Consider the following 22,226-nt stretch of genomic DNA (forward strand, 5'->3'; position numbering starts at 1 on the left):
TCCTGAATTTTGACCCTTTGTCCTGAATTTTTACACTCACCGTCCTGAATTTGCACCAATGCCAGTTGGTCACCCTACCTGTTGAAAACTACGGAGACATTTAGTTGAGCCGGCCACCGGCTTCTGCGCAGAGCTTTGGGTAACAGCACTCATTTGTTCACAAATTAAGCACTGCTTTTTACCAGCCTGTTCTTGTTATATGGTTGTTAGGGTACTGTGCTAGATGCTGCTGTGGAAGAGGCAACAGTGTCGCAGAATTAAGTGCCCCGTGCTGCCATTATAGGGGTCTGAGAGCAGCGATATACATGGCACTTTAAGTTTAAAGTGTGCATGTCTTTTTGGCCAGCCGTCTTGTGCTCCCGGGTCCACGGGAGAGGTGAGAGGACGCTCCCTCCAATACTGACACTGCTCTCATGCAGCATGAGTGTAGTGCCAAGATTGGTTACTGCAGTTTCCTGGAGCCAGCCTACCTGTCTAGACAGAAGACCCAAGCGAGGAGGACGTCGCGCCAGGAAAGTAAGTGGAATTAATTTTTTTTAAACTTATTTTTTATTTTTGTGGCTCACCAACCTCCTTACATGCCAGCCACCACCAAAGATGAGAGCTGTGTGCTGGCCTTTTGTGATATGACATCAACAGACCAGCACAAGGTCTGGGAGCATTGGATAGAGAGCGCAATTTAGAAATTAAATTTGCTAACAAAAGCCACAACCTCAGTATCAAGGCAGTAACATAAAGATCAGAAACATATTTACATGCTGCGAGCATCCATATCCTATTACATTTTAAATGAAAAATAAAACAAAGAATATTTTAAAAAAACACGGTACAGAGACCTAGTATGCCACTTGGAATTGGGTCTGCCCTATTTGACAGACCTAGTTAAAATACAACCTCTTCGCATATGGCACCGTATTTGGTCCTCTAGTGAAACTACTTTCTGTCAAAGGTTTATACAGGACTGTATTTCCTTAGAGAATGCCCATATGATTGGATGGATAGCCTATATTAATAAAATGTTTTAATGATCTGGGCATGTCACAATATTATCCTTCTCCCATCCTAATTGCTGAACTCTAGAGAAAAACGTTTAAAAAACTTTGCTTGGCGCATTTAGAATCACTGCGGCTGGCAAACTAGGTCAGCAAAACAACAGTCCAACACTCGCTATTAACCTAAACAATTTTGACTATCCAAGCTTACCTAACTTTTAATTTTTCAAGCCACGAAAGACTCTTACTAACTAGGTTTGGATTGGATATTTTTCACCGTTTGGTCACCTTCCCTATAATTAACGATTGGGCAAAATATTTACAACCATGTCCTTGTGACGACATCTCTGTCCAATCCACAATCCACACAATTCTATTTTGTACGTTTTATCTTGAAGCAAGGAGACGTTGGCTTATGCCGATTTGAAAAATTATGGGTTTTCAAAGGTGTCGCCCCGCTTTCCTCAATCTCCAATTTTTGGACGTAGAGTGTTTTGCTAAACCCATAGCAACATTCTTGAGTTTTGTTATTAGGCATAGGCGAAACTTAGACTAAATTGGGTTTCTTACTTTTATATTGACTTGTTCAATTGCTAAATTTTTATTTGATTTTATTTGAATCCAATTAACTCCAGGAAGCGCATGCTGTTTCAACGCTACAAACCATCTACCCTATGGGTGGAGTGACCTTTTTTATGCACCTTGAACTTTATGTTTTGCTGAAGCTTCGCGCCCCAGAGTTCTGTCACAAAAAAATCATTGCTATGACCTTATCATTGTCATTAGGAGAATTGACGAACCCTGTGATGTTTCAATGAATTTATTATCCAAATGATATTTTATTATGATTGTCAACTTTTTAAACTGTATTTTTATGTACCATGAATATATATTGTGCTTTTATGGCTGTTTGATACACCAGAATAAAGCTTATGATTGATTGATTGATTGATTCAATGACTCTGCTACCTTGGTGTAGCGGTTGTGTTGTCAACACGTCTGCCTAGACCGGTTTCTGTGCTCTTGCTGGAAGGTAACATGGAACCTGGCCGTCCGTGCTTAATTTGAGCCGGTGGTTTCTGTATTCAGCACTAGCACTTAATCATCAACAACGGCGCCTTCCATGAGCACCAGTTAAGGGCACATTCACATTCATTTATGGTAGGCACGGGTAGATTAAGTTATTTGCCCAGAATTAAAGAATGCTGGGCCGACACCGAGACCCGAGCCTGGTTCTTCAGCTCCGAAGGCAGCAGCTCTGGCTATTATGCCACACCCTCTTTCACGGTTTGTATTTGGCTATGTTTTAGGTGGTGCTAAAAGGAGAAATGGGCTCTTGCAATCTGCCTCCTGACGAGAGCCCCGGCATGTTTTTTGCCTGCCACTTCAACTAAAGACTATTTTCGCACACTCAACGTCCCGTTTTAGCTACCATCATATTTTAGCGTGACGTGCATGCGATAACCTCTTTCGAGTCCTAAAAACCGAACAATACACCCCTTACTATTCGGCGACCCCTTTGGCACCCCTCCTATTGACCTATCCATGCCCTTCCTGCATGCTCCTTAGTCATTTCCTGCAGTTTCCTTTATTTCTCATGGTATTTCATTAGAAGAATACCACAATTGTTGTCTTCAATGCACAATAATTCATTGTTTGGGTTTGTCAAGATGCAGATCTTTTACTTTGAGACTGTTACAGGTCTATGAAGAACGAGATAGAAACCTGAACTAGATGTGTTCAAGTTTGGATTTCACTTTCCATGGGGGCGCCAGGGAGTGGTTAATTTGCTAACAAAATACACGAAATGCATGCAGAAAAAGAGGCATATTCCCAGAACACACACCACTCACTGCCCTACTAAGAGTGCCAAATGCCTGTTCCAGTACTACCTACTTACTAACCGTCATAATGATACAAATGTGACATTTTTTACTATCCCAGGCCATTCCGAGCTCAACAGGATGGATTATACATGCTGTTTATTATGATTTTTTAAGTATATGAAAGTGTTAAACACTTTGCTATTGTTAGACACAGCCACACAGCGCCACCGTGTGCTGGACTGTCTAAATGAAATGCTAGGTACAATACATACATGCTGGTGTTCAAGGTTATTGTGGCCAACATGAGTCACTTGAATGCAGGTCTTTGGTAAAACAGTGGCCTCCGCAGGAGTGCCTGTAAATGCTACAGGCCTTGCATGCCCCCCTGACTGCCTGGCACTCCCGAATCATACCAAACAAGAACAGAAAGAACCTCAAGAGAAAGCTGGTCACAGTGGTGCAACAAGCATAACATGGGGCCCAGAGCAAGCAAGACAATGCCCCATTGATTACTTGCTGGAGAGTAAAACACAGCAATAATAAGGGTTCAAAACGCACCTGTGGATCGGTGCCACTGCACCTGCTGCACAACTGATAGCTACAACTCTGCTTCTCTAAGACTTGGCAAAACGTATTCTCCTAGAAGTAAATGCACCTGATGAAATGATGCCACAAGCAATTTGCTCTGCGAATATATCAGACCCATTTTGCACGACCTGTATTGTGCTCCAGAGAGGGCCCAGATCCAGTTCATCATTTTGGCCTCCCACACAAGGCAAAGCATAGGACCCGGGCTGCTTGTAGGGCTTTCCTTGAGGCTGAATATTTGAGCAATAAAATGTGAGGTCCATGTGTTCACTCAACACCCATATATATGACCCACGAGGGTATGTTGAAAACCCACATAAGGCTTGCCTCTCTTTATCTCAGAGCTTATACGCGCTTCTCACTTTTGTTATAGCTTTAGTTTGTTCGCATTTTTGTACAATTTTATGGTAAATCCTCTATTTCCTTGTGTAAGGTTTGAAATTCACAGTCTGATTGGGCTCGCTTCATCATTCGTTTCTATTTTCTTTTTCCTTACATTCAATATTACGGATTGTCCATGATGCAGTGTCTGTCCAGTCACTGGTGTTATTTCCCAAAGCCTGCTTACTGACGGGTGCAATTCTGAAATCTATTTTTAGGTCTCGTCTGACCCAGCGCATGCGTTAGTCTGGCGAGACTTTTAGTAAGGGCTTCAAAAAATGCTACCATGGCCGGCCTACAGGTTGCGTGCATGTGCCGGTGCGCGCTTACGAGCAGAGGAGCCATGTGGCTTTCATCGTTATGCTCATTAAGCGCATCGCTCGCCTCGCCTCGCCTATTCGCGATCACTTTCACTTTCGCGTCCTTGTGGCCGCCTTGCTGTTCTCAGTAAGCTTGATCGCTTTCACTTCCACGGGCCACGCCGCCGTGTCACTTTCACGGCAGCGCGGCCAATGCTTGTTTTTACTCGGAGTGAAATTGAAAATCTATGACCACTTGGCCCTTGCCTCACCCTCTGGCTATTTGTTTTCATTTAACATGGTACAGACTGAGAGCTAACCTCCTGACACCTTTCCACCGCCAGACCCTCAATAAGCTGAATTAACATGTCACAGTGCACTAATTTATGTTGTCTTATAATCCACTTTAATTTCACATGCAAACCCATTAGATAAACGTGGGTCAACAAGTGCTCCTGAGTCGCTGAAAGCAGGCCATGTCTATGATATACCAAACAAAAATATAGCAGCACCCCAATACGTGGCCACGCCAGTTTCTTTCAGTAATAATTCCCCATGTTTAAAATACTCTGACTTTATTCATTCAGTATTAACTTTTATTATGTGTCTTGCAAATTAGCTTTCCTGCTAAGAATCCCTATGAATTCCATCTTCCCAAAAAATGCCTGACGCAATATTGTTCGTCAAGTGCATAGAAGTATTAGAAAAACACCTTTCCGGATTATGAAGACCTGAAGTGACCCATTATCAGCCAAGCAGTTGGAGCTTGTCCCAAAATGACCAATAGGTTTTGCATATGCGCGACATACCGGCGCTGTGCAACATATTTACAAATAATTGACAGCAGCCCAGGCTGCTATTCAGCATGGCTCAAACCAAATAAAAACAAAGCGCTGTGGCACGGCCAGGGTGTACCGCATCATAGCTCTTTTTTTGGTTTACTTTAAGCAATGTTAAACTGCCTCACTTGCTGTTGTGCAACATCTTAAAAAAAATATTAACAAACAAAGCCAAATAACTCTGCGGAACTTATTTGGCTTTGTTAATGTTTTTTAAAGACACGCACAACAGCGCAACTGCAGTGCAACATGTCTCAAAAGAAACAAAAATTAAGCAGTATGGAGTGCTGACAGTCATAGCGCTTTTGTTCGTTTACTTTAATTCATGTTGCACAGCATGTGCACAGATGTGGCGTTACGATCAGAACTGGTGCCTGCGGAACCAGGTTCTAGTCTATGTGTCGGTTAAACATCCTGTGATTCTGGGCAAATGACAAACTCACCGTGCCTAAAAATCAAAAAAGGAATGTGCTCGTGTAAAGTAAATGGTGCTCATGCAAAGCACTCCAATACCTTTGGGACGAGTTTACGTTATAAACTTGCAAAAGTAAAACAAGCATTGGCATAGCCAATAGGTCTCGCCTTTAGGACCTTATAAGTATTTGGTTATCCAGCACAATATCCTTGGTGCAACAACAACAACTGTTGCATGGCTAAACACTTACAAGGTCCCAAAGGTGAGACCTATTGGCTATGCCAATGCTGTTGAGTGGGTGGTGGAGCGAGGCTGAAGCGGTAATCCACTCAACGCCATGTGGTAAGTGAAGGGTGTTGTCTTTTCTGTGCACCCATAAGGGAAGTGCTTCAAGGTCGTGAGTGAGTGATGACCACCGAAGTGTGGTTATCGTGTTACGTGACGTTGTGCTTGTTGGCAATGTGAAAGATGAATAGACATTTGTTTAAATTGCGGTGTACTGGCACCCCTAGAGGCCATCAGAGGCGAGCCAAGTATCCCAGCCACTGTCCTATTAACTGTCTAATACAGTTTTTTTTAATCTGCAAAAACTGCTAAATGTTGGACAGAAAGTACCGTAACCTCTTGAATGCTCATGACGAGCCGTCATGAGCCACGGTGCTCCGGTGCTCATGACGAGCTCAGCTCGTCATGGTCCGTGGAACGCTCACACGCGGGGATAATTCCCCCGAGCCAATGCACCTGTGACGAGCTGAGCATCATGAGCACAGGAGCGCCGTAGCTCATGACGAGCTCAGCTCGTCATGAGCATGCGGGCGCTGTGCGCGCCCCCTCTCCCCCAGCACAGCGGGGGATTTACCCCCGCAGCGAAGGGGTTAAATCCAAGAGCAAGCTGTCTGCAGAGGACATGCAATAGCCAGCTCGGGGAGAACACTCCCATGTCATGTTCAACCTCATCAATGTAATTACTGGTACTGAGGCGGCTCTCCGGAAATCCTACGTTTTTTTTTAAATTAGTTGGAGGGTTTGTTTCCTGCTTTTGCTACACTTAACTTACACGAGTCCTGTGAACATATCTGTGTCACTTTGTGAACAGCTCGAAATGGCTCTTTATTAAAAGCTCACCTTGTATTTGAGAACGCCTGGGAGCAAGCAGACTTCTCAGATGGACACTGTAAAATTGCTAATTTCTGGATCTTTACAACAAGACATTAGGGGGAAAACTATTTTAAAGCAAACACAAGAAAACAAGCATGTGCAATGCAATAGGTCTCGCATTTACAAGAGTTTGAGCTATTGTCATTGCAAATGACAATGCCTTTTATTTATGTTTTGAAAACCTGCAAGCAGTGCGTAAACACGCACTTTGTACTTGCAGTCCTTGCTTACGAGAAGGAAGGCTGGCAGTAAAAAAGGCGCAGTTACTGCCAGCCTTGCTCCTCATAAGCAATGAATAGAAGTTTAAATTGTGTGCTTACGCACCGCTTGCAGGTTTGCAGAACATATTAATAACAGGCATTGTCATTTATAATGCCAATAGCTAAAACTCTAGCAAATGCGAGACCTATTGCATTACAAATGCTTGTTTACTTTGATTTCCTTCTCATTCAAATGCTTTCACTTCTTTTTCACCACTGCTGTTTATTTTAATCTGCCATATGCCAAAGCATTAAGATACTGATTCACACCAAAGGCATACATCTTGGGATGTGTAGTCATGTGCCTATACATTGTGGCCACTTCCTATTGTTTGGCGGATTCACAGAACAACCACAGAGTGAGTCCTTCTGGAATGCACAGCTGACATTATGTTAGCCCAAATATACCTGGGATGATTCACAGAGACATTAATGAGTACGTGAAATAGTACTACAGGGGCCGTATAATCGAAAGTGCCCCGGGGCCACAACAGACATGTGTACCAATTTTGGCCACCCCAGGGCACAGAAAGGGCAGCAGATGGTTGTGCGGTCCTTTTTATAATACAGATAGTGCTAGCATACATATAGCGCCAGCACTATCACCAGAAGTGTATTCTTTGATTTGCATGAGGGTGTGGTGCCATGCAAAATAGGGGAACCATTGCCTTTGCTCCCGTGCTGTATGATAGACATGGGCGCAGAGGCAAAGAAGCTGTCAGGAGGAGCACTGACACAACTGTGCGGCACCTAAAAGGTGGTGCACTGTCAGTGTGTCCCTTGATAGCAGCATTCTTGAAAGGGGAAGACGGTCCTATGGACACCCCCACCCAGACATCCCCTTGCAGGCAAGGGGATCTCCAATCACCCTTAAAAGTGCAGGCGGGTTGCCGCCTGCACAGTGAAACACAGAGCAGCTTTGAAGCAGCTGCTCCGTATTTCACTTGAATGTGCTGCCCGCAGAGCAGCGAAAGTTTGCAGCTGCCCTGAGGGCAGCGCATTCAATGTACAGCACATACTACTTGTTAGCACAGAGTGCACCCTAACAAGGAAAATGCACCACATTCCATAATATGGTCCCAGGAGTGCTACGTCACATGCTCATATTTACCTTTGTGAACTGGGCCCAAAAAAACATAAAATGAGAATAAAATGGGAATGTTCATGGAATATTCGTATACAATTAGAACAAATTGTGCACATTTGCACTTTTACTCATAGGAAGTTAGACATTTCGGGTAGGATTCATAAAGAATTCTATGAGTACATAAAGTAGTATTTCTATAGCACTTATTGTGGGTATTTATAAATATCGTTGTAAATCAACCCCTTAATTTTTCTAATTTTCTTAACAACCACTAGAGAGCAACATCAGGCTGTAAGATCATCTAATACAGCAATACAGTTTCAGTGGTACTCAAAGTACGGCCCGCAGGACGCTGGCGGCCTGGCAGGCCGTTCCTTGCAGCCTAAACAGCTCCCTCTAGGATCCCTGGTTGCAGCAAAGAAAGTTGCTTGAGTTCCGTTTGTGGTTAATTCTGCTATGCAGGCAGCATTGTTTTGTGATTTTGGGCTGTGTTTCTAAAACTAGTTCACCTTGTTTTATGAGCAAGGCTGCCCTGCTCATAGAACAAGCTGAAATGACTCTAGAAACAAAGCCCAGAATCAAAACAGTTATAAACCGTGTGTTGCAAAGGCATGCTGTTCAGGCTTTTCTGGTTTTGGGCTTTGTTTCAACAACAAGTTTAGCTTGTACTATCAGAAAGGCATCCCTGTTCATAGGCTTCCCTTGATTAGCTGAGAGGACAGTGGAGGTGCATAAAATAAGGTAAGGAAACTGTGATCATAAGTACAGCGGGGCAGGGTCAGTGAATGTGGGTAGGGGTCAGGCAGTTAAAATGAACAAAATATTCTGTATCTATTTTGGTCTTATACCCTACAGGTAACAGAATGTAAAATGTACAAAAATGATTTGAAAGAAATCCTTTTCTAGACATCTTTAGAAAAGGTATGTTTTTTCACCATCACCATAATTCCTTACCCTATTCTGTCTCCATGGGAATGACACGGCATTGTTGAGATCCTTGGGCACATATCAGACTGTATGGTGTGGCCCTCGAGTAAATGTTTGTGGGTAAAAATGTTTTAGATAATCTTAGCATTGAAGAATATAAGCGGTTTCCCCAACTAGTAGCTCGTGAGCAACTAGTAGCTCGCAAGCTACCTGTAAGTGGCTCTCCTTTGTGCAGCCCAGCCTACTAAATTAGAAGCTTTTGCTGGGTTGAATGAATATAGTTATACCAGATTTGAGAGTGAATATTGCAGATGAAAATGTGTATATTTTTAGAGCTCATAAGCTGATAATTGGAGAAAAAAGCTGAATGGCCAAAATATTTTTAAAGCTGATATTTGAGTGATAAATCGTGTGCCATTGAAGAGACCGTTTACTAATCTTATTACCTTGTTGCATGACGCATTGCAGTTATAGCTTTTATGTATTACTCATGTAGAGGCAGTCTGCTGGCGACTAGATAGTAGGTGGTGGGTTTTCTGCTGTGGCTCAGGAGCTATTTGAAGTTATTCCTTGGCATTCTCAGGGTGTGGAAGCAGGAAGCTGTGACAATGTTGACTTCTGCAGACATGTCCAGCATGTTATTAATGATTTCTGAGGTTCCTGGCCTGGGAGGTGGGGGTAAGTGTCGGTCCGAGGTTGGCCAGCCACCAGGTGGAGTCCCCGGGTGAGGTTTTTTCTGAAGATCACTACTTTTGTCTTCTCGGTGTTGAGCTTGAGAGTGTTAAACTTCATCCTGGTGATGGCCCAGGCATGCAGGTGATGAACTTGTCCATTGTGTTGGGGGTATTGTCTGAGAAAGAAAGTAGGAGTTGTGTGTCGTTAGCATATGAGATGATGTTGATGTTGCGGGCACAGACGATGTAATCTAATGGAGTCACATTTGTGTTAAATAGGGTAGGACTAAGAGATATATATTGAGCCACTCTGCAGATGAGTTTATATACTTCTGAGGTGCACAGTGTTATGCTGCCTGTTTGAGTTCTTTCCCTCAAACAGCAATAAGATCCAGCAGAGAGCAGGTCCTTGAACGCAAACTTGGGTAGGTGCTTGGGTAGGTGTCCGATGAGGGTGGGCTGTGATACCATGTTGAAGACCATCTAGAGGATGAGGGCTGCATCTATTCTCTGTTCAGAATCATGCGAACATTGTCTGTTTAGGTGATGATGTATTCTTTGACTCTCATAATTAGAAAGGGGAGGGTGCTGCCAAGGTGATTGGGAAAGGTGGCAGGATAACCAGTATTTTATTCATTTTTTAAATATGGAGTATGGGGGTGATAGGCAAGACAGCAAACATGTATAACTTTAATGTTGAAAACCTGGGAGGAGCCTCGAAGAAGTTGAATTCATCCTTTTCATTGCTCTCCCACAACATCTCTGCCTCTGTGGAGATGGCCCATGGAATCAGCTGAACCCCAAGAGGAAATGGGAGGGAGAGGCAAATACAACAACTTACAATTGTAAATCAGGACTAGTGGATAGCATGGAGTGTTACACCAAGTGTTTCCGTGTGATATCATGCAGAACTCGAGCTTCGTTCTCATTAATATCACCGAAAAGCCCTCCGTGAAATTCAACCCATCTATAATTTGTGATATTATCAAGGACAGCTAACAAAACAGCAGAAACACCATTAAGTTCTTGGAACACCAAAAAATTGATGTCAATAAAAATCCACATAGGGATTCTCTGCTCATCGGTTATCCCTATGTTCTGTGGTTGAATGCTAGGATATGCACCATCTTACCTGTTCCTGACTTCAAAACTGTAGCTGTCGGAGGCGGTGGTTTCTTTGGTCTCTGTAAGAGAAAAAGCCCAGAACACATCAATTTTCTGACTGGATCTTTCCAGCAAGAATAACATTTCTAAAAGCACCTTTTTTTATGATGCCATGGGCAAATTTTCAAATGCATAAACTTCTACTACTTATTTGCTGACTGATTAGCTGAAACATAATAAGGCCCATGCGATGGCACTGTTGCAGAAACTGAGGGATGTGTATAAAGTGACAAAATCAAGAGTCCTCCTTCATGGCTCACCCGTCTCAGTCCATAACATTTTTGCTCATTGGGCCGCTACAAACAGGGAGAGGCCATATGTAATTCAGCCTCTGCCAGGGTCAAATAGGAACAGCCCAACTCAAAACGCTGTTAAAGAAAATCTCTCTAAGTAGGAGCTATATGTTGAGATGTGGGTCCCACAACTCATGTGCCATTGGGTTCAACCTGCACATCACTGATGAGACCCAAAAAAGGCTGAAACCAGTTTGGGGCTTGATGTATTCCTGTTTATAAGGAACATTCCTATAAGTTTAGGACAGACTGTACGTAAAGTGACAGAGCCATGGCTGGGCTGCATGAACTTGGCTCCCTTTTGTAATGGACCACAAGCTAAACATCAACTGTGTGGAATAAATCAGAGCAATAACCAGTCATTCAGTTGTATTCCACCATTTCCAGCTTTCATTTTTTACCTCTCAAATGGTAAAGTCATTCAGTCTCACACTGCAGAAGAAAAAGAGGAGTATACGTCCATAAGCTCAAATAGTTGAACATCCTACTGCCTATTTTGGGATACCCATAATTCAGCTGCCAAGTTCATGTGGATATCAGGCTGATCCACTAAACCCAAGTCATTTAGAAACTGACTGTTACCCTTCTGTGTCTATCATTGATCCCTTGTGTAAATCATAGATGCCAATGGCCTCTTTAAGTGCTGCTGTGATGACTACACAGATCTCTACCTTCATACACCCAATAACTTAAGCTTATGCTGGGTCAAAGGATCCTTTCTATTGGCTTTAAAATCAATGATAGTTATGACCTTAAAACAAATTAAATGACTTAAAAAAAAAGTCAGTGTTCATCGCAACCCATCACCGTCTCTGACTGTTCTGACAACTTAGTAGAAGTAACAACCATCAACGCCTACCATAATGCATTAACTTTCTCAATAGTGTGCTCCAACTCATCAGCAGTCTTCCTTCACATGGACAAACATCAGTAAAAACAACAGATGAAAAGAGTGCCTGGTGGTTTCTTCTTCCCAACAGTAAATATAACACAGTGGCTCACCAATGAATGCATTCACCCACACACACAGAAAAGTCCTAACACATCCAAAGGCCAGCTACAAAAACACACCCCTTCAGAAAATGTTCTGATTCCTACCCTACATTCGAGGTCAAAGAAAAGAACTTGCAGACTCGTCAATTCAGAGAGCGGTGCTTTACAAGTTCGCGCATTCTGAACAGATATCAACTCTAAACAAGGATTGGGAAAGTCATTAGGTCTCACCTTTGGGACCTACTAGCTTTGATAATGAGTTTAGTAAAAATTTACTGTATGTACATTGTATTTTTAGGTAAGTAAAGACTTTGAATTTGTTAAGGTATATGTAAACTATTTTAGTGCAAGTTTGTATTGTAACTGGAATCAACATTACTAAGGATTGGAAGAGTCTAGGTCTTCACTCTTAAAGGCAGGGCTACTGGGCTTTTCATTGCTTGTATGATACATGTGAGGTCAGTCACATTCAGATGTTAGAGTGAGCACAGGTTGTGTGAGTGTGTTCAGAATGGGGCACAACTGAGAGCTCTGGAGCAGAGGCTGGAAGTAGGGTGAGGCAAGTGACTATAATAGTGTTCAGATTACACGCTCATTCAATCCTTGGCTTCTCTCAAGTGTGCACAGAGTGATGGTCACATATGTACCATTTCGAACTATCAATTCTAATTATTCACAACAAAATAATTGGTGTTACTCGTGTACATCAAACTGCTAACAGGAACTCAGAGCGTCAATAGGTCTAGCTTGTTTTAGCATGTTTGGTGTTGTGTAATGTCTGGAAAAAATAGCAGAAAAATAACAAACAGGCACCTAAATGTGGTGAGACAGCAGCTGTGTAAAGCACAAGATTGTAGTTCATATGTTTTAAGCCACGTATTTAATTACTTAGGCCACACTCCTTTAAAGGAACTCTTCCACCTCTTTCATCCTACTTAAAGCTCTGTGGTGCTCAACAGGCTTTTTCCTACATTAAGTTAAAAGCAGTCTTGTAGGGAAGGCCTAAAAGTTGTGATGTAACACTGTAGCGACCTTGGAAGTCCAATACAAAACTTGTGGATCAGAAAGATGGAGTGACCACTTTGCTCCTCTACAGTGCTCGCTCTCCAGTACATCTGGGAGGGCAGGTGCACAGCTGGTGTTATGCATGCATCAGAGGGGGAGTTGTGCACTTAAATGACAGAAAGCCAAAGGTGTGTCTTCCTCCACTCTGACACTCATGCTGTGATTGTAGGTTCTGGTGCTCTTGATGCTACTGTCCCACTTTAGAAGTGGAGCTGCAGCATTTGTTCCCAGGAAAGGTTGACCCAATGTCATGCAGTTCATTAGCTCACTGAAGAAGCAGATCCAAATTCCCTCACCTTGCCTGCCAGTCAAGCGCAAAGTGACAAACACAGGTGAGAGACAGTAACATCAAGTTTGGGAAGGGGGGGGGGGAAGCAAAACGTGGGCAAGGAGGAAGAATCGTGGAGGATCAAGATGGAGATACAACAGAATGTTGGGGTCGAAGTAATACAGAGGGTGGGGGGGAGAAACACGAGGTGTGTGGGTAGTAGAAGCAACACGTAGGGAATGAGGAGGTAAGCAAACTAATGGTGACAGAGACCAATCTGGAGTATGAAGGAAGAAAAGTAAATGAACAAGAGAGCAACACTGAGCCAGGGGAGAAACATGAGCGAAAAAGCAACACTAGGAGGGAAGCACATGAGGGTTAATGAATCAGAGAGAAAAAGAAGCACAGAGCAGGTAGAAGTACACGAGGGAAACAACTAGGAAACTCATGCATTCTGGTGAAGTGTTTAAACAAAAAGATAACAGTAGCACCTGTACAATGAGCAGTAGAGGAACACAAGTAATGCATCCATGCTCCAGGGGATGGACGTACACAAGAAGAGAAAGTAAAGCCCACACAAGCAGATGAATATGAAGCAAGCAAATGAGAGTAATAGCAAAGTCAACCACTGGTAAGCAATGGGCTGGGTCTGAGCCCACTGCAACACCTCTTGCAACAGACAGAGCATGCACTGTGTAGTAGGTAAGGGATAAAAATATGATCAAAGGGTAGATGTGGTGCGCAAAGGAAGCATGCCTGTTGACTGTTTGACTTTGTCAAAACTAAAAAAGGTTGCCACATCAAATTTCCAGACATATTTTCAGTATTCTCTACCTAGTTCCTACACTCTTCATCTCCTAATATCTGTCAATGATTTTAAACATTATTACATAGTTCAGACAAAAACAGTGGGTGAAGAAAACCAGAGTTGAACCAGTCAACTGAACATCCACTAGTGTTATAACTGCTTCAAAGAGATTTTTCACAGCATCGATCAGAGATTCCGACATTAGAGATTTTCTTCAAAAGGTTAAAATCCATTATTTTACTTTTACATCACTAAAAATCCTCCAAATTCATTATCGTTTATCAAATCAGTATTTACACAAATGACAAAATGCATTTTTCCAGCTATAACAGTTCCATGGATGTTTCTAACATCCATGCCCAAGAGTTTGGCTCGTGGAGAACCATCAAGGTTTACCATGCCAGCCCAGATACAAGGATCTGTCGGAGCGTTTGCTGAGCACTCCTCAAGCTAAAAATATATTTTTTTGAATGTCTATATCTTACATAATTCTCTACTTTCCGGAGGTTCAAAGTTAGGCAATTTCATAATATAAGTCTCTGTACTCTAAATCCGGACTGGTTATATCATATGGTCAAGGTAGGCAGCTTTCTTTACCCCTCCCATGCTCATGATGAGCTCAGCTCGTCATGAGCCACGGTGGCCGTGTGCTCATGACGAGCTGAGCTCATCATGACCCTTGCGCCGAGCCCACGCAGGGATAATTCCCCTGCTGTGCGTTCCATTGAAACGGATGTGGTCATGACTAGCTCAGCTCGTCATGAGCACCGGGGCGCTTCACGCGCCCCCCCCCTTCACGCGCCCCTCCCCCCAGCACAGCGGGGGAATTAGCCCCGCAGTAAATGGGTAAAAGTGAAGGTATAAAAGTCCGGAATACACTCACAATTACTATGATATGTCCATTAGACAGACGCCCAGGAAAACAAGACGGAATGGTTAACAGAGAGCAAATAAAATATTTTGACAGATGTAACTGCCAAAGTAAAATACCAGTCCAGCAAATAAATCTTAAGTGACTACACTTGTTTCTCGCTGCTAAAAACCCCAATAAGGATAGTTCTGGACGCCCCCTCACACCTCTAGTTAAAGGTCCATGCTGATCCTCCAATCTTACCAATGATTCACTGTTATCGAATCATCAGGAGCCTAGGAGATCTTCGAGCTGTAAAAGGCCAATTAAGTCTATCTTCGAAGAGAACAATCCTTTCAGCCAGTGCAAGTTATGTCAGACAGTAAAGAAATACTGAGTCAGACATCACAGTCATCGCCAACGACCTGAGATGCACATTGATAGCAACAGCATTGGCCGAAAGGGAACAAAACCTACGTCATTCTGGGACATTTCTGCTGGTAAAGCTACACTATCCCGAACCATGCGTAGGGCTTGTGTTAATTTTAATCCTAGACCAGGGTACACAGTTGTCCCTGGTGGGTGCTAACCACTCAAATGGGGGTTAGAAATAGAAAATTCCAACCGCAACCAACCATTAAAGTGATACAGGTCTCCGAAATGAGTGACTTCCATCAGCCGCTGACTGTTAGCTACTACTTTAGTTGAACTGGTACTTAACACCCAACACTCTGAAGACTGAGTGCATTTTTATGAGACCTCACTTGGTTCTCTAAATTGGGTCAGGTAACCTTAATCCACCCCAGATGTCATGTAAGCACATGATGAGCAAAGCCCGTGGTCGAGGAGCACTCAGAAACCTAGGAGAAAAGTCATCGGATAACTGAAGTCTCAGAAGCTTGTCTGATGAGAGGCCTTTTCCCTGTGAGAGACCAGGCCTAAAAAAAGTGAAGCTCTGCCAGCATGCAAATGTAGTCGCTCACCAATGGAAGCAAAAGGAATGCAGCATTTTGTATCAGACACTCACACGGAAGATACAAAACAGGAGAATTAAATAATTTGCTCAGATTATTTCTGAGATTTTACAAGCAATTATCAAGTGCTCTGGAGCCACTGCAAAATAGTGTCGGCACTCTAAACAATTCCAGTGCGAGATAAACAAATATAAACAAATATATTAATTGAAGTAAAACATAGTTTGCATTTTAATGTTTCTTAGCATTTTGACATTTCTTAATGAAATAGGCTAGAAATAATTGTAGCTATTGAAATACCTTTCATTTTAACTTCTGCAAGTTAAATTATAATTGCTAGTCCAGGTTTGCCTCCTATGTCCATAGCGTTGGAACATATGCCCCCCCCCCCCCTCCCCCCCAGTGTCTAATCACATCGCGAAAGTGCCACCATCAAGGCTGCATTGCAAAACCAGAGTGTATACCGGTCCACTGTTTGTTGTACTGCTGCGAATAGTATTGGCCGAGCCCCTTGGTTTTAATTCAGCCAAAGCCCTTCTCACTCTCCTCAGCTACCATAGGTCTTGGAGGTACAATCTGGTCACCCTCTCCTCATGATCAGGTCCACATTGGGGAAGAAGACGATAAAACAAGGAGATTGACAGTCAAACATGGGGAACAGGTGCCCTGGACACTTCTGAAGGGCAAGAGTAGTAATGAAAGGCAGATACCAAGAGCGAAATTCTATATGCCTTTTCAAACGCAGCCAATCGCTATCACTAACTGAAAATACACTATAACGAATGGGACGAGAAGGAACAAAACTGCAACCAGCAATGTGTATATGGATGAAGGTACCGGGAATACTTCTAAAAACCAGCCAAATACCATAATCTGCCACCCAACCTATTTGACTGATTTGCTGACTGGTGACATGAACCAAGAAGAGGATGAAGAATTGCTGCCACAATACACATCATCACATGTCCCAATACACATCATCACCTGTCCATGGTCCACAAATGCTCCCTATATTCAATGAACGCTTTTTAAGTCCTTCTGCTAATTTAAAGAATAGAAACATCATTTCACGCAATACACAGGCAACAAGTTTCCAAAAATCAACTATTATGTTCTGTACACCTTGACTGGGTCCAGGATACTAATAATTGGGCCTACCATTTCCTACCTGGACTAGTACAGCGTGGTTCTGTTATAATATTATCTTTTTAGAAAGTGCGCTATTAGCAAAAAAATCTCTTGGTCCATTCACTAAAGGAAAAGTCAAAGCTAAAGGCAAAAGAAAAACTCACTATAACTACGAAAAAAAAGTTTTTGGTGCAACGTCTGAATCGCAACAGGCATTTTTTCTAGGAAAGGCTATTTGGAGGGAGTCCAATACATTTGTAAAGTAATGCGGAAAAGTGAAGTTCACTGGTTCTGATCTGGTGAAATCTGGGATAATCGATACATTTTTCGCAGAAGAGAATAGGGTACTCTTAGCAAAATAGCTTTGCAAGTTCCTTTTGATAAAAGCTGGAGTATCACCTGACAACGACGTGTGTACTAGACACACAGTTTTAAATTAAACTGCAATTTGAATTGAATTTATATTGGGCTTATTATCCCCTGGCGAGGTGCTGAGGCTCCTTTTGGCGAGTAGTATGCCACTCTGGAACCCAAGGTTAGTGGTTAATCCAGTGATGCTGTTGGGTATTGGGATTAGTAATGTGTTCTTAAGAAAGAAAACGAAAACATTCCATGCATTCACTGCAGTTTCCCTGAGGTAGATTATAAAATTAATATCAGTTAGGTATTAGTGGTGGATATGTGGATCCAGGTAAATGGCTGGTGACATCATTAGATAGGCGCACTGAGATTAGTTATTGTTAGGTAGCAGTGACAGGGGTTTAAAGAAGGAGAGGTTTTGGTCTGTGAAATGAGGTATGAGCCATATGCAGAATAACCATAAGAGAGATTAGGGCAGCCAGCCATGAGACCAAAAGGAGCCTATATTCAGAAATATAAGGCACGCAGATGATGGAAGGTGGGGAAAGGGTCACTCTGAAGAAGGAAAGGAGAGGAATTACTCGGAGGAAAACAAGTTACATTTTCATGCAGTTTCATGCGGTTTTAGAATTGTATTTTTAGAACTATAGTGGGAAAAGGCTTTATGGGATCACAAGCAATCTGAGAAAGTAAGCTTATAGAACGAAACACCATTAGTTATAGTGCTCCGTGTTTGGAGCAGACAGCTTAAACACGAGGTTCTAAGTGTACACATCATTTAAATATTAAGAGCTCTAGCCTACTGCTTGCCAAGCCTAGGACAGCCCTTTTTCTGGACTATCGCACCCCCGGCATAGTGTTTGCAAGGTGTACAGGATTTGGCGCAAAAAAGTAAGTCTAATTTACTGATCTTCCCTCACTATTCTGTGTAAAAGGTTACTTCACTCACTAAAATTAAGGTACTTGGCCCGGGCTATGAACATCTTGCAGACAGATTCATACCATGTTTTTTAATCTGACTCCATATTCTTTCTATTGCAAAGCAGAGCCACTGTAACGAAAGGTAACTAGTGTTAACATTCCAAGTGTATGTTATGTGTGCTTGTGTATGCTGTCAGTGTAGTACATGCATTGTATTTGTTATTAGAACATTGGAATGTTGGTAGATCCATTGAAAACAATGGAGTAGCTCCGGGCTTATAATGGCTGGTGTAAACCTGGAGCTCCAACATTCCAATGTTTCTTTGAACAAAGGCTTCAGGGAGCCTGAGGGGATTTCAATCCCCTCGCGCTCCCTGAAGGCTTTCTTTTATTTGTTAGAACATTCAGCCCTCTAGTGGCAAAATGTTCTAATAGCCTTATAGCTTTTCGTAGCACGGCTATACTGGCTACTAAAGTCCTGAAGCCTTGTTAAAGGCCCTCGCCTTCGGCTCAAGCCTTTAACGCTGCAGCGAGCCTTTAATAGCCGGTGTAGCCCGCTACAGCAGGCTATAAGGCTATAGTAAAGGAGGCCTGTGGGTTCCTTTTTTAATGCCCCTTGCCTGGCCATGTGCACGTGAATCTGACGAGGTTGTGTTCCCAGACAATGGAAGTGTATTGCTGATATTCCTCAAGCAGAAGGTAGAGGCCCAGACGTGAAAGTCGGGACAGAGGAGACAGGGTCCTATAGAAATTCGATTTTACCTTTTTACTGAGAAGGTCTGCTGATACCTCATCTTGTATCCCAGACACTTGGTAGATGGTGGGAGTGAAGGGTGGAGTGCAGTCTATCTATTCACCAGAGTGAGAAGGCTCTATTAGGAAAGAGCAGTTATGTTATACTCTCACTGTTTTGTACTGTAGGGGAGACATGCCATTGGGTATGCAGTATTTACTACATACAAAAACTATGTTTCACACTCAGCAAGGATGTCAAGACACCATGTAGAAAGCAATAACTTGGAGATCACTTCCAATAGAGCATTTGGCTCTTCCCTTACATAACCTATGTAAAGGATTGAAGGAGGTTGAAAGGCACGACCAGTAACATCAGTCATCATCTCTGAACAAATTTCCAAGGGCCCGATTAGGCTAGAGGGCGAACAAAAGTCCGTCTTCCGCCCTATCGCAGAAGGGCCCGCCCAACAGGCTGTCGCCAGCTCCTTTGTAGGCATTAGGATGCCACCCCCACCACGGCGGTCGCAATGCCTATATTTTGCATTGCGGCGGGTGCTTCTGGCTGCAGCACCCACCGCAATGCAAAAAAGGAACTCCATACACATCCCTGCCCTACGTAGCAGGCACCATGTGCAGCCTGCCACATGGAGCAGGGATCTGTAGGAGACACCGTAGGTGTCCCCAGTGCCCACAGATTAGGGCCAGGATGGAAGAAGGGCCTGACATGGGCCCCCAAAGTCCCTTTCTACCTGATTGTTCACGGCGGGTTAACTGCCATGAACAGGCGGGCGGAAAGGGACATCGTAATCCCTACGGCGGTGCCTGGCAGGCACTGCCACCATTGTAGGGAAAGTGATGCCCTCCACCACACAGGTGGGCTCAAGGAGCTCGGATGAGTGGCAGTCAGACTTCCCGACGCCCATCCTTCCACCCGCCATTATAAAATGTCAGGCGGAAAACATGCAAATGACCATCATTATAAACAGCCCCTAAATTCTCTGACATAAAAATCAGTATGGAAACTTGCACTACAAATTAATTCACTGAATTTATTGTCTCATTGGAAGCCACTGCAGTTTTTGGAAAATGAGGCTTGCGTGCGCAAAACGAGATGCTCCAGCTACCAAGCTGGCTGCTGTGTTCTTGACCATTTATAACTTGGGGAGTTATAATTGAGGTTGTTCCAAAAAACAGATTTTCTGAAGACCACACATAAGACAACTAGAACGGTCACAGCCATATGTTTACCATCAGAAGAGTGTTAGGGAAGAATCGCTCTCAAGATCTTAGAACACTAGGTACATTAGGAGACAACAGCAGAAACGTGGGTGGCCATGGATAGCAAAGTATCATTTTTTTGCCCCCAGGCTTAACACAGATTTAACTGGTGGCAGAATAGTTCCCAGTGCTGTAGCCATTAAGAATTGAGCTACAATTTATTCTCTCAATTTAAGATTGGGTCTTAGGTCTATTTGACAATCAGCTTACGTTTGTTCCTGCCTGTCAACTGCCATTTGAAAAGCAAAGTTTGTCTGAATTCATTATGGAAGAAAAGTTATTGTCAAGGCAGAGAAGAAGCTGGGTGTTGCTGGTATATCTACATGAGCATCTTTTGCTACCAGTACAACTTATTTGTTGAACAAATGGGGGCATAGCGAAGAACCCTAGGGAACCACACACGTAACTGAAATTTTTCACTTGAGAAATTACCCATCTTTACCATTGGAAGTCGGCCAGATAGAAAGGATTTAATCAATCTGCTTGCTTTCCCACTAATAGCTAGTGCTCTAACATAGCATAAAAAGTTGGTACTGTTGACTGAGCCGAAAGAAGTAGATATGTCCGACAAGATCAGGGAATTTGTGTGGCCTAAATCCAGATCACATCTTAGGCCGTCCCGGGTAGCCAGAATCACTGTTTCAGTACTGTGAACAGGGCAGACGCCAGCTCATGCGTTGACTAAGAACATGTTTGTTTGAATGTAGTTACACAGTTATTTTACCCAGCCGACGCACGGCGTCAGTCCCACAACAATAGCTATCCATTGCAGTGGTAAAGAAAAACATTTCTCTAACCCTCTAAAGAAATATAAAACATGTCAATTGAGTTGTATATCTCTTGGCTTTCTCAACCTTGTCATACAAGAATGGAAATGGTACATGCTGACATGTTCCAAGTACTGAGCTTCAATGGCCATTCCTGTTGTCTCCTTTCCTTGGGTGCGTGTTTTGGTATTTTTAATGTGTGAACCTAGCTGGGTAGCAATGGAGTGCTATTCATGGAAGGGGGAAGTGGAAGAAGGCACAAGATCATGTGCAAATAAGGATTTGCACAACTAAACTGCACCGTCAGATCAACCTCTGAAGCAAGCAGATATCCCTCCAGCAGGGATTACATGTCCCTCATCACACACTGGGTTGGCGGCTGAAGTCAGTAATGTATGGGGGACTGCACTGATGTGGGATTTATTCTGAGAAGCTTGTTCATATACCAAGCGCTATGAAAGGCAGGGGATTGCACAGACCGAGAGATCCGCTCAATACACTCAGATGATACATTAAACCCAATGGAATAAGCTGAAGTAAAAAGGAGCATTTAGAATTCAAGTGATATTGGACATGAAAATCAAAAGCCTTTCATTCCACATAATGTCCACTACTCGGGAAACGCACTTCCCCTGCAGGTGAAGGGCCTCAGAGTACTTTAAGAAAGGTGCATTAAGCGTATTTCTTCGATGCATTACACACCCTCAAGCTGTTTTTCCGCGATAGCATTTCTAATTTCGAAATGGCCATTTATCTTGCGAGTGCGCATTGCCCTTTTCTCGCGAGAGCCGCCTTCCCACCTGCACCTCCTGGTATTGACATTGAATCACTGCCGCTTCATTAGGTATTCCTCGGTTAATCTGTACGCTCTGGCATTCAATTTACTGCGAGAGTGCATAAGAAAGCTCATTTGCCGCTATGAGCGGGGGCTCCCTGATGGCGCGACGGTGTGCAAAGTGGAAGCCAAGAGCACCAGCTCCCAACAGCACTACAATTGATGCAGCTTGAGAAGGTCAAGCGTTTCAATGGAAACATTTCTTATCCTCCTTTACTTTACTTTTTTTTTTTTTACTTTACTGATGATGCCCATGATCAGAAAAAATAGAATTATTTGTTTGAAGCAATGTGTGTATATTTGTTTCAGGGCTCATGCTCCTAACCTACCCTTTAGAAAAC

The 22,226-nt window shown here is 43.1% G+C and overlaps 1 protein-coding gene across 2 annotated transcripts in view; it reads right to left on the reverse strand.

Annotated features, from left to right (window-relative positions):
* SH3KBP1 (SH3 domain containing kinase binding protein 1) overlaps positions 1-22,226 on the reverse strand; it is a 1,359,457-nt gene that overhangs the window by 247,045 nt on the left and 1,090,186 nt on the right. For both annotated transcript variants that reach the window (XM_086934590.1, XM_086934589.1), the window contains one exon: positions 10,579-10,630. In XM_086934590.1, coding sequence (XP_086790716.1) covers positions 10,579-10,630 — 52 coding nt within the window. The remainder of the gene's footprint in view (positions 1-10,578; positions 10,631-22,226) is intronic.

Source organism: Lissotriton vulgaris, chromosome 8 (assembly GCF_964263255.1).
Source record: "Lissotriton vulgaris chromosome 8, aLisVul1.2, whole genome shotgun sequence".
Taxonomy (NCBI): Eukaryota; Metazoa; Chordata; class Amphibia; order Caudata; family Salamandridae; genus Lissotriton; species Lissotriton vulgaris.